We start from the raw sequence: 15186 nt of genomic DNA on the forward strand, positions 1-15186 counted from the left end.
CGTGGAAGCATTGTTGTTTTTTGTGGATGTAAATGAAAACGACAATTCAAAAGAATATATGAATAATCAAGACATCAAAGTTGGTGCTTTTCTCATTAGATTTTAAAGCACCATGTCACTTTAGTACAAATGACCTTCTTCTTCTGATCATGCGTAGAATCTTTTGATCATGCGCATTGTCCATGTAGTAACTACGAACTGGTCTATTGATTGGTTGATAATTTTGATTAACAACCAAAATTATAAATTGATTTGCTATATTTGAGACTGATCTTTCAATTTCTGTATAACTACTTGCGAGCAGCCAGGAAAATGTGTAAAAATTTGTATTTTTCCTGTTGAATTTTGATTCATTTTGGATACTTAAAAGGTATTAAAAAAAGATTTTTTACCTAGTAATTCATGTAATATTTCAGAGTATTTTTCTTTCCTCAAAATTTAGTCTTGATATTCATTTACGTAGATCCTTGATCAGGGTTCGAGACATGTTTATTGCCATGAGTTAGAATTTACAGAAAGCATGTTGACATAGCTAGAATGTGGAATGAATTAGAGCAATGCATTGAGGGTTGGTTTTGTGTAGTTGCCTATTTATACAGTAGTACAGATAGGTTGCCCGACAGGCATACATCATCTTTAAGGAGCCATGTAAGGGCTCTTGATATTTCAATTCTCTTGATTTGAATATCTTTTATCATTGGTTTGATTTTTTTTGTCTGTGTTTTTATTTGATAGATTGGTGTGAGTCAAGTAGGGAATCGAAAGAGAATTGTAGAGTCAATACATGCAATCCATAGGAAAAAATGGGAACCAAACAGTATTAGGAAACCATCCTTAGTTTTAAGGTGAGTGAAAATTGCAGAAGAACTGTTTACAAAGCTTAACCATGCACATGAAATAATGGACTAACATTAGATGAAATTAGTGGCTTGACGCCTTCAGAACCATCCAGTTTCTGTAAGAAAATATGGAATTTCATAGAATGCAACATACTTGTAAATGGTCAACTTTATCTGATGGAAAGAAAATCTGATTTATCTCCTGGGAACAATTCATGATCAGCCTCATGAAATATTGTGTAAAGATATGATAATTAAAGGACAAGTCCACCCCAACAAAATGTAGATTTATATAAAAAGAGAAAAATAAAACAATCATAACACTGAAAATTTCATCAAAATCGGATGTAAAATAAGAAAATTATGACATTTTTTAATTTCACTTAATTTCACAAAACAGTTATATGGACATCCTGGTCGGTATGCAAATGAGGGAACTGATGACATCACTCACTATTTCTTATGTATTTTATCATATGAAATATGAAACACTCTAATTTTCTCCTCATTGTACAGTGAAAGTTTTATTTTTCCCTGAACATGTGGAGTTACCATTGTTTAACATTTTATGGTTAAGTAAAGTTGGTCCTTATTGTGTAATCTATAAAAACAAAATATTGTATATAATTCAAACAAAAAAAACAAAAGAAATAGTGAGGGACATCATCGATTCCCTTATATTTGTATTGTGCATACAACTATTTTGTGAAAAATAAGTGAAACTTTAAAATGTCATAGCTTTCTTATTTTACATCTGATTTTGATGAAATTTTCAGCCTTATGCTTGTTTGATTTTTCTCTATCGATTCAAATCAACAATATTTCTGGGGTGGACTTGACCTTTACATATTGAGGCCTTGTGAATGCCTCTGATTGAATCGTATTATTTCATACAAGGTTGACTGTAGTAAAATGCTAGAACTGGAACGTCACCCTTATCTTCATTAATGCAGAAGCAATCTTGATGAATCCTATGTAAAAAATCATGTGATCAGATCAAAATGAGAGGCAATAAAGAAAGGCTTAGCAATTTTCAAATAAACAATGTGTCTTATTAACCACATGGTGTGATAGAGAATAATGGAGGAATACTAGTATCATAGCTTCTTTTCTTTGCTATTATGCTTAACCTAAGTAGTATGTCTGATGCTAGCCACCGCCTGTACACTGTCAGGCAAAAAAATCAATTTTTTTTTTCCATTGGGATACTTTTCTCAACTTATTACCTAAATATGCAACATTTGATAAGCTTTAACATTGCAGTAAATGAAATTTTCCAGGACTCCTTTCTTAAGTCTCCCAGGCTCTTGAGCATTTTGGGCACAAAATCACCCCTGGCCCTGTAAATTTTTTCCCCCGGCACTATGTTCATGCATTGGTTGTTGCTTTCTTTTTGTCAACCTTGATTTTGTATGGGTTTTTCATATGAAAAATGCCAAAGAATACACAACTAATGTAAGACCAGTGGGTATTAGCAGCGGCTTCCTCGCAGATACTGTGTATAGTCTTCTGCATTAGAGGTATTATTGACATTTTATGTAACATCATCAGACTCGTCGATGAAATGGCAAAAGCTGCAGCCTCCACATAGATAATAGGCTAGTATCATGATGGATCTGTTAAACAAAACTTAAAGGGAAAAACCCTTACAAATAGTTTATAAAAATACCAGAAATTATTGTAAAAGATATTTATGAAGGTTTGAGGAAAATTCACCAAAGAGGGAAGAAAAAAAAGTCATTATCATATGCAAGCAGCTTTCCATGTGTTTTTATTTAGAAATATCAGTGTAAATAATGTAATTTTCTCAAAAAAATGTAAATTGTTTTTATTGTACCTTCAGTATAATAACAGATAAATCATTTTACACCCACTCTTGAAAGAAAAAAAAAATGTTTAACTCATAATGAACTATTCAAAAAATTTAAATTGATGCATTTTACATTACATTACATGACATATGGGGCAGCTGTTGTGTATGACGTCACAAATCCAAAACGGCAGTTCTAATAACTTTCTTAATCTTTGATGGATTTTTATCAAAGCTTCACTAAATATTTTTTTTGGGGGGGGGTTCTGGTATTTTTACAACAAAACTTTTTGTCTGGGCGAACTTGCAATAGTTAGTAGACTAACCAACCAGAAGTAAACTGCTTGTTTTCACTTTGAAACATGTAACTTCACAGAGGTTAATTTTTTTGGTTTACCAATCAAGAGACCTGCTATGAGTCTGGGATTTGGGATTGTTGGAAACTAGAACTGCGATGATCCGAAGTAAATATCCATCACGAGTTTGGTCAAATTCTTGCTGTCAGAACTTTTATTGCATTAGTCCAACGGGCGTTCATGATGGACAGATTATAATGCAAGTCAATTGGCCTTTTGCAAATTTCGTATTGATTCAATTTCCCCATGTTTTGTCAATGGCATGGCTCTTTAACATCTTTTCCTTGGATGTGGTGTCAAACTTACTTGTTTCTATTAAATTAATTAATTTATTTGGCATTCAGTTTGCACATTTACTAGGAAGAAACACCTAGGGGTTCATTCTCAGCTGCACAAACATGATTTAAAAACGTGAACGCCCTGATCAAGCAAATGCTCAAGCTGCTCTGACAGAGCTTGAAAAAAACCAAAGCAAGTGCTTTAACGCACAAGCAAAATGTTTGCTTTGTGCATGCGCTTTTCAGCAATAGCTTAATCATCAAGGATTGACAAGAAAATCCTAGCAGTAATATAGCAATTGCTTGAACTTACTAACAAAAAATTGGCTGGCTCATTTTATGCATACGGAATCAATTAAAAGCCAAGCAATTGCTACTTTTTATGCATCTGACGCATTATCGTTATTTTCCAGTCTTCCAGAAACCCACTTAATCCTTGACAATGTCAACAAGCATGTAGCATACATCAAGTCAAGTATTGTTCACATTAGAGACAACTTAGATAGACACAACAGCTTAACAGATCCTCGTCAAGACCCTGGAAGTCGAGACCTAGTATCAACGGTCTGTACAGAAATGCTTAATAACACCAAACTGTTACATCAAGAACTGAGATCTCTCAAGATACAAATTAATTCGGTAAATTAAACAATCTTACACTCTTCATTTAACCAGACTTACCTGAACTTGTTCCTCTTTATTGTTTGTATTTTCAAACTAACTTTGATAATGCCAATCTGTAATTCCTATCAGATATTCAATGCTTCTTATATGATCTTGTAGATTAAATGATTTTTCAGAGGAATTTTATATCAAAAAATATTTTATCAATACTATTTAGTAAATGGGTATTTCTTTTCTCTTGATATTTTCTTTGGTCATTTTGGTTAATAAACATAAATTTTAATTTAAACCTCATGGAGATTAGAGATGTGGCAATTTGTAAATACTGTCAACAATGTCTAATAATTCAATGGTTTCTTTTTGTAAAATTTGTATAGTATATTTATATTGATACACATTTTACTGGAATTTTCTGTAAATTGAGATGTTACAATGGCATTATTGGCAATTGATTACTCCTGAGTATTACTCATGTTGTATTTTTGTTCTCTATATCCCTTATGTAGGCCTGTGATACTACCCCTGATGTTGTACCTGCTGATCTGATTGAAGATCCTGATAAACAACACATGTCAATACTAAGGAAAACTTTATTGGCACTCATGGTTGCAGGGGTGGCTGGAAGTGTAGCATGGTATTACAAATCAAGATAGTTAGTTCTGTCTTAGGTGATTAAACGTCCTTCATTATGTTCTGTGGGTTTTTTTTCCTTTGATGTATTATCTTTTGTAAACTGTGTGAAACACGGAGAGTATTTGCTATACACGTTTGAAAAAAAATGTTAAGTTTAGTTCTGTCATTTTATTGTCTCCTGGTGGGTGTTTCATAAAGCTGTTCGTAAGTTAAGAGCGACTTAAAGAACGACTGGTGATCCTTTCTTGTGGTAAATTGTATATTCATTGGCGATTTGGTTAAGTGCATCAGAAATGTTCACCAGTCATTCTTAAAGTCACTCTTAACTTACAAACAGCTTTATGAAACGGCCCCCAGGATACCAAGCTAGCTGATTGAATTTGAATGAATCTATACATTCAGACACTTGCAATCAGCTAGCTTGGTATCCTGGGGGCCGTTTCATAAAGCTGTTTGTAAGTGAAAGATTGAACATACAGACAAAAAAAATTGAGCAGGGGTAGTAGGAGAAAGAACACCAAAATGTTTTGTTTTGATACAGGACACCTATTATTGGGAATCAGGTAAATCTTTCAAACTTTATTGGGATGAAGTTTCAAATGACCAGCATGTCTACGTGAATGTTATTGTTATGATTATGTCATGAATATCATAAGTGATTTGGGGTACAATTAATAATTTTAATTGTTTTTTTTATTACTGAGGAGTTGGGATATTCATTACTTGTAAGACTTTATTTCTTGTCAGGGGCCGTAAAGATGTTGATTTAATCTATTTTGAACAGGAATCATATTTCCAAGGAAATTATTTTTTTTAACCGTCAATGGTTAATCTGTTATTTTTCACCAGGAAGTCAAGTAAAGCAATGATTTATGGATGTAAACCTCATAAATTGTATTCTGCAGAAGAATACAATTTATTGTATGCTATTTTGGGTAAGTCATTTGCCATTTTCATATAAATATATTGTCACATCAGAATCTTTAAAGAAAACACCAGTGTTGGCTATCTTAGGAGTATTGATAAGTTTTTCAGATGTAGTCTCATTTGCTATCGCAGCAAAATCTGTATAAAAGAATACCAAGTTATAATATTTTCATGCCTTTTACAAGTCATCCGCAACCAAGTGAATAAGAGGTGAATATCACTTTATAACATGTATGTTGTATAGTGCAGTATACTTTGTATGAAATAAAAGCATATTTGTTAGTTATTTTATGTCAAGTGTTTAGCTTTTTCATTGATTTTTTTTTGCCAGTGCAAAATGCTATTGGTAAAATAGTATATCGTGCTTTTCTTGCCAAATAGTATCCTCAGTGCTGAAGCATTCATGTCATTGTTCATGTTATTCTTATCCATCTTATGTCAATATAATTACTGATCGCAGACCATCGTTACCAGGTTCTATTCATGCTCTAAACAAATGCATATCATAAAATGGATGTATGCATTCTAATAAAATATTTGGCTGAGGGCCGATCATGTGACATGCATCATTTCTATTTTTACATGGACCGCCCTTTTTTTTTCTAACAATCGTTCATTAGGAAAGTTGATTTGCCCGCATATTGGCAAGCCTATTTGTGCTGTATTGGACTGACCGGCTAAGCTGCGCGCGCGTGCTGCTCTACTCATCAAGGTTGTGATTTCTAATCTTACATTTTATTGACATACAGTTTGATATCTTATTTATGGTATTGTACATTTATTTCAGAAAAATGGCAACTGCACAACATTTTAGTGGATGCATTTTGAACATCAAGAACATCAATTGTCAAATGTTTCCTGCAATTTTGTTTGAAAGAGTAGACCTTCAAATTAAGAATAGTTTTGTCAATCTAACATAAGTTTAGATCTAGAATCATGTTTATTATTTAACGACAAGATCCCTTTCTCATTTTCAAAACAAATAACTTGCAGCTCTTGTAAGTGCATCAGTTCAAAATAGCCAATTTGATAACTGCACGATTGTCCATAGCCATTCCGCTGCTCATCCTGACTCCAGACAAGTAGTTAATGCTTGCACTAATATGACCCAACAAACTCCTTGTATATTGTTAAACTGCCATGTAACATGTGACTTCACCTGAACTAAAAGAAGAACAAGTTTATGGATATGTTATGTTATGTGCAATTTACCAGACTCTTCAAACCACCTTTGTAGATCTTGTCATTTTTGCATATTTGCTTTTGTGATTTATATGGCAAAGAAAACTTCATTCCATGTACAAATTAAATATTTCATTTCTTTTATGACCCTTAAAAAGGATGCTGAAGGTTATCTATGTCACATTCATACCGTCTTTACACAGTAACTCGACTTGGGGGTTCGACACCCGAGCCATGCTCAACATGGCAATTTTATGCTGTGTAAAACACAATCATTGTGGTCCGCGAGCCATGTGATCCACCAAAATTGTAGGTTTCAACCCGTGAGCCGAGTCAGACTCGCCTATTTTTTTTAGTGTAAATAGAAAGCCTTGTCGAACCTGCATAACCCAGGTTAAACATGGCATATATTTGTGATGTCTATTCTACTTCCATTCCTGATTGCGGACCGTGGCAAACTCACCATTTTTGTTTCAGTATAAATGCGATCACAGTTGCCCTCTTCGCGGCGTTTGACACTGCTTAAAGATTCAACACTCGAGCCGAGTCACTGTGTAAACATGGTATTATATCAAACATGAAGTTGATAGTGTTCATTTTGTAGAGCATTTCATTAATTTAAGTCTATGTCCATTAATGCCAGGAAGATTCTCTGAATGGGTGCTATTTTTACTACATCTATCCATGCCATAGTTATATCTCTTTTTGTTTTGATTTGTGTAATAATCCACTGCCCAGGGCTATTTTGAAATTTAAGGAGCTATATTTCATATTTTTAAAGACAAATCACCTTTTCCATTTCTTCCCATGTAATGTGCCCTACAGAAAAGTCACCCTGCCCTTAAATCATTGAAATCTAAGTAGTCCTGATTAAGTGTCCTTTTCATTATTGAAGTTACATTTACTAATTTCAAGAGCAATGTTGATATTTAATTGCATTTATTTTGTTCGCACTAAAAAAAAGTAATGACATCCACCAGAATAACAATATTGTAATATCTCTGAGAAAAGATAAAATACAGAGAAAAGACGATTTTCAGAGTACCGTCCCTGGACTATAATAAACTAAATTGGGTTACAGCTTTATGTACATAAGGTTATTGCTCGTTCAATAAATCCTGATGGTCCACGTCTTTGTACTGTGCTTTTCATGAAAATAAAACCCAAATCACTGATGTTGAGAAAATGTGACTATAATGAATAAGCAATAAACAAATACTTTGAAGTATTTGGCCTCTTTCTTTGTGCTGCTTTTTTGTGCAAGTTTGATTTTATGTCTGTGTTTTCTTCACTGCAGTTATGTACAGTACCTTTATTTAGAAATAAGTGGATATCAAAAGAGTTGCAACTTAGTAAGTATTAATTGTTGACTGCTGCTGTCACATTCATTCAATGAAAAGGAATACATTAACTTAATCGATATGAATATTGTTTGGCTGGGAGGGGGGCGGTTGTGAAGGGAAGGGTGTATTAAAATCATGCACAATATTGTGTGAAAGTAGTGGGAAAATGGTTAGCTTTTGCAGGCATTTTCCTGAAGTTCACATCTATGCTATTTTTCTCATGGTAAATTGACAAAATGGGAGCATTACTAAACAAAAATTGCTTGTTATAAATTACAGTATATGTTTAGTAAATGTCTATGCATATGATTTGCTTGAAGCTTGCCTGTCTCAACATTTTATTTTTAGAGCTTACATTATGATATATGAATATGAAAACAATAACATGAAACAAGTGATATTATAAGTTTGGAGCTGTTAGCTATACAAACTATGTTTATCTTGTTTTTGAAACTTTTAAGTAAATGTAAAGTGAATTGTAGTTCATACAAAATTATTCAACTGTAAAAAAATATAAACATACAATTGTGGCACAGTATAAGATATCTTGTTTACTAGATCAGGGAGGACATTACTTATCTGGATGTGGATGGGATTATATACCAAGGTGATATTAATAATTTCATTATGTAAAATTCCATTGTGTCTTCCAAATCATGTTTGATAAATGACAATACATGCAAGTCACAATAAATTTCATGAGTGAGATGCAAATAAAGTTTTTGTTTATGTTATTTTTTCTCAGTGATTTTATGTTGGTTGTATTATGTGGACACATTTCTGTTATGTAGTTGATTACTTATTTTAGCAAGGGAACTACTAATATACTTTGTAAACAGACAGGGATAACAGGGCAATGATACCATCATATTTAGGGCAGTTCCATAAAATAGTAAACCTTTTTTTAAAATTTAAAAGGTCAAGTTTGCAACAAGTTCTAAACCTTTTCTAAAGCTTTGAAATGATCAAAATTAATGTTGTCCAAGTTGTTATTATGTCAGGTTTCTAAAAAATAAGTTAGGTTTTTTTTATTTTTCTTCTATCTTTTAAACCAAATATATGAAAAGCAGGCACTTTCAAATGTACGTCCGACCCCCTTTCACATACACTTTTTTTCTTACAAGCAAAACAACAGCAGATAAATTTTCCCAAAGTCAGATGCAAAGCAAGCTTGGTTTGTTTAATATATATACCAGGTAGCTCACCACTAGTCCAGGATTTCAAGTTAAGTGGGGATCGGACGTACAACTTTTTTGTACGTCCGACCCCCTGTACGTCCGACCCCTTTGAAACTTTTTTTATGAAGTTATCTTTCACTGCTCAGATATTTTTTGCAAAAGTTTAATATCATAACATCTTTTACTCTTATTAATCTTTCAAAATTGATTACGAATTTCAATTTCAATCTAGTTTAAAATGACCTTTTTTGTATTTTTTTTACCCAACAAATAGTGGGGGCAAATTTCACCTCCATCTTTTATATTTTGCATGATAGTTCTTTAACACACCTTGATATTGCTGTATAGTTTTATTGTTTTTTTCATTGAAGTCTTGCACAAGTTTTGAGACCAATTTCACAAAGAATACCACACATTTTTGACAATATGTAGATTTTTAAATGATGATATCATATTCAAGAAATGGTGATTTATTTGTGTTTTGTGTGCATATTCAATGGAAACTGCCTTCCTTCATCTCAAATTATCACATAAGTTTGAATTTAGTGGTAATTATGACTGAATAATAGCCTGCAGGAAATTAAAAAAAGAAAATCAAAATCAAAAACCTACAAATACATGAGAAATTTAATAAACAAAGAAGTTCCATATAAAAGAAGAAATTGCCACTTCCCCTCAATCTCAGGTACAGCAATTGCCCCTCTATGGGAAATAGATCTGCCCATTTGCTATAATGATACATGGATGTCTAGACTATTCTACTTTTGCCTATAGGGGTGTAAGTTATGAAAATGTGAAGGGTTATTCATTTAATTTTGACTTGTTCTCATTTCTTTATTTCTGCATCAACCTTGTTCAAACTTGGTACAAATGATCCTTGGTTGATACCATGTGTGTGTTGATGAGGTCAAAGGTCATCTAGGGGTCAAAAGGTCAAAAGATAAGAGGCCATTAAGTCATTTTTTGACAGATTTTGTTTAAATCATTTTTTTTGCATCAATATTGTTCAAACTTGAAACACAAAATCAGTGGGTAATACGATTTTTTGGTTGATGAAGATGATAGTTTCTAAGGTTATTTAGGGGTCAAAAGGTCACTATTGCTCATTTTGTTATTTCAAGGTCAATTGTTCAAGCTCTCTAGGGGTCAAAATTTAACTTTCGATACCAGTATTTTTTGTATATGTATTGTATTCAAATGTATTCAAACTTGGAACAATTATCATTGGGTAGTACCACATATTTTCTAAAGAGGATGGAGAGGTCAAATGTCATCTAGGTGTAAAAATGTCAAATGACATATTTCTGCATTAATTTTGCCCAAACTTTGAACAAAACGATCAGTGGGGAAAATTACATGTGTTCTTGAGGATGGAGAGATCAAACGTCATCTAGGGGTCAAAATGTCATATTGCATGTTTTGTTGATTGCAACATCAGGGAAGACTCATGGTTCATAACCCACCTTATTCAAACAAAGTTTGTAACAGGACAAGTTTTTTAATGTTGAAGAAATTCTTTGTCATGTCTTTTGCAAACCATTAAAAAAGATACATTTTACTTGAAGTTTAACAGTAAGAAATATCCTGCATTGTGTGAATAGTTGAGTTGTTTAATTATTGATGTGATCTAAAAATGTAGATATCAAAATGGAAACAGTTTAAACCCACTGACTCATTTGTTATAGATATGAGGAGCATTTTGCTTGACTGTAAGAAAAATCAGTATGGGGGTCGGACGTACACTGTCTGCGTGCATGTCAACTTTAATCAAGCATAACTCTTCACCAGCATCAGATTCATTTGTTAATTCCATCTTATGTGAAAGACAACTAACCAAACAGTATGTATATTTAAAAAAATTCCAGTTTAGAATGTCTAAGTTTGGTGTAACTGATCTTCAAAGGGGGTCGGACGTAGAGTGTGCAAATATTTTGCACAATGTATGGCAGTGAGTCCAAACTTCGCGGACGGTCATTATCTCCAAAACTAGCCAATATCGTTAAAATCTGACATCATCAATGTGAAAAGCGACCTAAAATTACCCTTCGTTGAAAGTTTCTTTAGGATTAGTCCAGTATTCATGAAAATATTGGCAAAAGATCGGCAAATTTGTCACCGTTAGCGCCTGTTTTGAAGAAAGCAACAAGAATCACGATATCACCATTTTACAAGCAGAAATCATCAAAAATGTGAGTTAAATGTGGTACTAACCGATTCCATAGCATTTTGCCATCAATCTGATATAAATATTTCACTTTTTGAGCTTGAGTCTTTGTTTAAATCTCCACAAAAGCTTTGGTGCGCGAAGTTAGGTCACACTTTTTCTCAACGAGTTTCCAGCACAGCCCGCATTCGCTGATCGGAATAGAATTTTGAGATCGCGATACCGGCGAAACCCCTTGACCTACTTTACATTTTCGTCCATGATTTTATAGTTTACAATCTTGCCGTAAATGTGGTAACTATTTCTTGAATTGGTTTTGTATAAATTATGAATAATTTGTGGACAAAATTAAGCCTGGGGCGGTATTCTGAAAACGTTCTTATCTTAATTTTGTTCTTATCTACGTCACTTTCTTAAATTGGTATTCTGAAAACGTTCTTATCTTTTTCTTATCTTTTGTTCTTATCTTTGTTCTTATCTTGCTCTCCACCCAATGCTGAGCGCGTAAATTTACAACTCGCGCATATAATACCAAATCGCGCTAAAAGATAAGAACAGAATGTAGATAAGTGGTATTCTGAAAACGTTCTTATCTTTTTTCTTTCTTATCTTTCACGATATTTAAGATAATATTTAAGATAGCTAGAGGGTTATCACATCTCACGATGTCCGCGTTTTTCTTGCTAAAAATCGATGGCCTCTAGTAGTAACAAGTACCCACAAGTATTCCTCCCACCATTTATTTCATTCACCCTTTATTTTGCCCGTCTCTTTTTTCTATCCCTTCTTTCTTTTCCATTTTTTATTCCTTTCTATCTATCTGTCTTTCTTCCTTTCTCTCTGTCTGTCTTTCTTACTTTCTATCTGTCTGTCTTTCGCCCTTTCTATCTGTCTGTCTTTCTGTCTTTCTATCTGTTTGTATTTCTTCCTTTCTGTCTGTCTTTCTTCCTATCTGTCTGTCTTTCTTCTTTTCTTTCATTCTTCATTTATATCTTTACTTTTGTTCTGTTTGAATCTTTTAATTTCTATTTTTTTCTTTTGCTTTGTTTCATTTATACTTCATCTTTCTTCCTTTTTTATTTTCCCTTTTCGTTTTATCCCTCCTTTTTTTTTCTTTACTGAGTCTTTTTTCTGCTTTCCCCCGTTTCTCTTCCTTTTCTTTCTTTTTCTTTTTTCTTTCTTTCTTCCTTCACTTGTTTGTAATCTTTATTTTTCTTCCTTATTTTTATTCCATTCTTTCGTTTTTATGCTTTCTTTTCCTTTTTTAATCATTCATTTCATTTTCCCCCTTTTTCTTCCTTCCCTTTAATAATTCTTAATTTTTCTATTTTTTTTATTTCTGTTTTCTGACACTTTTGTGTGTTTTTTTACTTTCTTTCTTCTTTTTCATTATTTTGCTCATTCTTTTTTCGTTCGTTATTTACTCTTTTTCTTTACTTTCTTTCTTCTCTCTGTCTTTCTTCTATTAACTTTTTCTTTATTCTTTCCATTGATTTTTTTTTCGTTTTTTTTTCCCAACTTTTTATTTTCCCTTTCGTTTTCTTTTTCTTTCTTTCTTTCTTTCTTTTTTTTCTTTCTTTCTTTCCTTATTTCCTTTTTTCTATGAATTTACCTTTCTTTCTTTATCTTTTTGTAGTCTTCATATTTGCGTCAAATTTCCTTTCATTTTTTTCTCTCATCTTTATTTCTTTGTTTAATTTTCTTTTTTTTTCTCTCTTCCTTCACTTTTTACATTTTTATTCCCTTTTTTCTCTTTCTTTTTTTTTCTTTCTAACTTTCTTTCATTCGTTTTTTTTTTAGACTTTTTTTTCTTTTTCGGTTCCTTGTTAATTTATTTTATCTTATATTAGTTTGACCTTTTTCTATTTTTGTGTGTATTCCTTTTAGTTAATTTCTTTTTTTCTTCATTTTTGTTCCTTCACTTTATCATGGATAATTGTTCTATTTTTTTTCTTCCTTTTCCTTCTTTTATTCATTCTATTTTCTTTCTTTTTTATTTTTGAATTCTTTTTGCTTGCTTTCTTTCGTTTACTCTTTATTTTTTCATTATTTTCTGCTTTGTCCCTTTCATCTTTTTTTTCTGCTTCATTCTGACCCTTTTCTGTCTTCTTTCTTTCATACCTACTTACTTTCTTTCTTCATATTTTGTTCTTTATTCGTACCTGCTTTATTTACTTTTCTTACTTTTTTTTGCACGTGGACGTCTCGAAATAATAAAATCAGTCATTGCGTATAAAATGCCTATTTCGCGCAATGCGCCAGAAACGGTGAACGCGCAGCGCCCATGATATTCTCTTCACATAAGGAACGCTTCTATTGGTTAAACTGCCAATATAAAGCGCATTTTGATTGGTAAAATCTAAAAAATGGGCGTGTTGGAGATAAGAAGGGGGCAGTCCTTACAGAGATAAGAACGCGTTAAGAAGATTTTCAGAATACCGATTTGCAATGATTTTAGCGTCTTCTTATCTCAGTGAGATAAGATAAAAGATAAGAACAAAGATAAGAACGTTTTCAGAATACCACCCCTGATGAATATTTTTGAAAAGTGCGCGAAGTTTGGACACCCCATCATACATCCGACCCAGGGGGTGGAAACTCCGCTTCTGCATCCGGTCAGACATGGGGAAATTTTGGAAGGTCAAAAGTGCACACTGCTCCCATTTTTCGCGTACAAGGCTATGGACACCGCAACTTCATGGCACACCAGCGAAACAGAGGCGTGGTCATAAATTGGCCTGCGCGCACAGCGTAAAAATATGCAAATAAGCAAATTGTCAGAAATTAGCATAATACGCGACGTGATTGAATATGAAATGTATAGAGCTGCGTCTTTGGCAAATTCATCTCATTGATCGTTTTCCCCCTCAAGGTATTCAGTTGTTTATTCATCTTTTCTTGTTTACATATTTTTAATTCTTTCGCGATTATTACTACATCAATTAAGATATTTCCCTGGAAGACATTTTGGAAGCTTACAAGAGATCCATTAGTAGGATTGAACTTAGGGGTCTGCTTGCTCTATTCATCAGGTGTTCATCACTGCCCATTATTTTCATTACACATCATGAATAGCCACAAATATTTGTTTATTTTTTGGGGGTGGGGTACATACTTAAAATGATCTGAGCAAGAGAGCAATCAGGTCATTTTGTCTTTATTTTGATATTGAAATGAACAATCTGGTGCAAATCTTGTGAAGATTTTTTTTAAAAGTCTGAGTTTGGAATGGGAGCCAAAGAGAGCCCAGTACCCCCCCCCCCCCCATGTATTTGCTCTCATCAACGCTATCTTAAAGGTCACTTCAATATAAAATAAAAATTTTGTACCTGCCCACCCCCTATATTTCTCTATCAATTCCACCCCCCCCCCCCTCTCTCTTCCACACACACACATTCCACATAATCATGCGAGCAAACAATTATTCTCATTTCATTTTTATTTCTATCCCACTTTTAAATCAAACTCATTCATGTCTTAAATTCGGCTGCACCTGAATGTCACAGTATGCCATGTTGCAATGGCTTTTATGGGCTATCTTGCCACGCATGTTATTTTGATACTAAATACCTGTTGTACTAGTATTATACCCATGGATACCCGACATACAGAATCAATCAATCAGTAGCACCATCATATTCCAGTCATATAGAAGTGATCTTCAGTGCCATTTCATCACAACACAGTTTGGTAGCAATAACATCATCATCACATATCTTTCACGCAATATAAATTGGTGGATTAAGTAAATCACGAATATCAAGATTAGAAAGTAATATTTCAAATTAAAATGTTTATTAGTTAATAAATTTTTGAATACATGATAAAAATATTTTTTTCTCACCAAAGCAT

At 33.0% G+C, this 15186-nt stretch overlaps 1 protein-coding gene across 2 annotated transcripts in view; it reads left to right on the forward strand.

Annotated features, from left to right (window-relative positions):
• The window catches only part of LOC121410302 (ankyrin repeat, SAM and basic leucine zipper domain-containing protein 1-like), a 50360-nt gene extending 41666 nt beyond the window's left edge, over positions 1–8694 (forward strand). Inside the window, exons 9-12 of one of the 2 annotated variants that reach the window (XM_041602297.1) lie at positions 736–845; positions 3697–3922; positions 4414–4575; positions 5390–8694. In XM_041602297.1, the coding sequence (XP_041458231.1) occupies positions 736–845; positions 3697–3922; positions 4414–4560 (483 nt within the window). In that variant the 3' untranslated portion in view covers positions 4561–4575; positions 5390–8694. Of the gene's footprint in view, positions 1–735; positions 846–3696; positions 3923–4413 lie in introns of both variants that reach the window. The other variant, XM_041602296.1, reaches the window with a different exon arrangement.
• The last annotated feature ends 6492 nt before the right edge of the window (positions 8695–15186 follow it).

The sequence above is a fragment of the Lytechinus variegatus genome, chromosome 3 (assembly GCF_018143015.1).
Source record: "Lytechinus variegatus isolate NC3 chromosome 3, Lvar_3.0, whole genome shotgun sequence".
NCBI lineage: Eukaryota > Metazoa > Echinodermata > Echinoidea > Temnopleuroida > Toxopneustidae > Lytechinus > Lytechinus variegatus.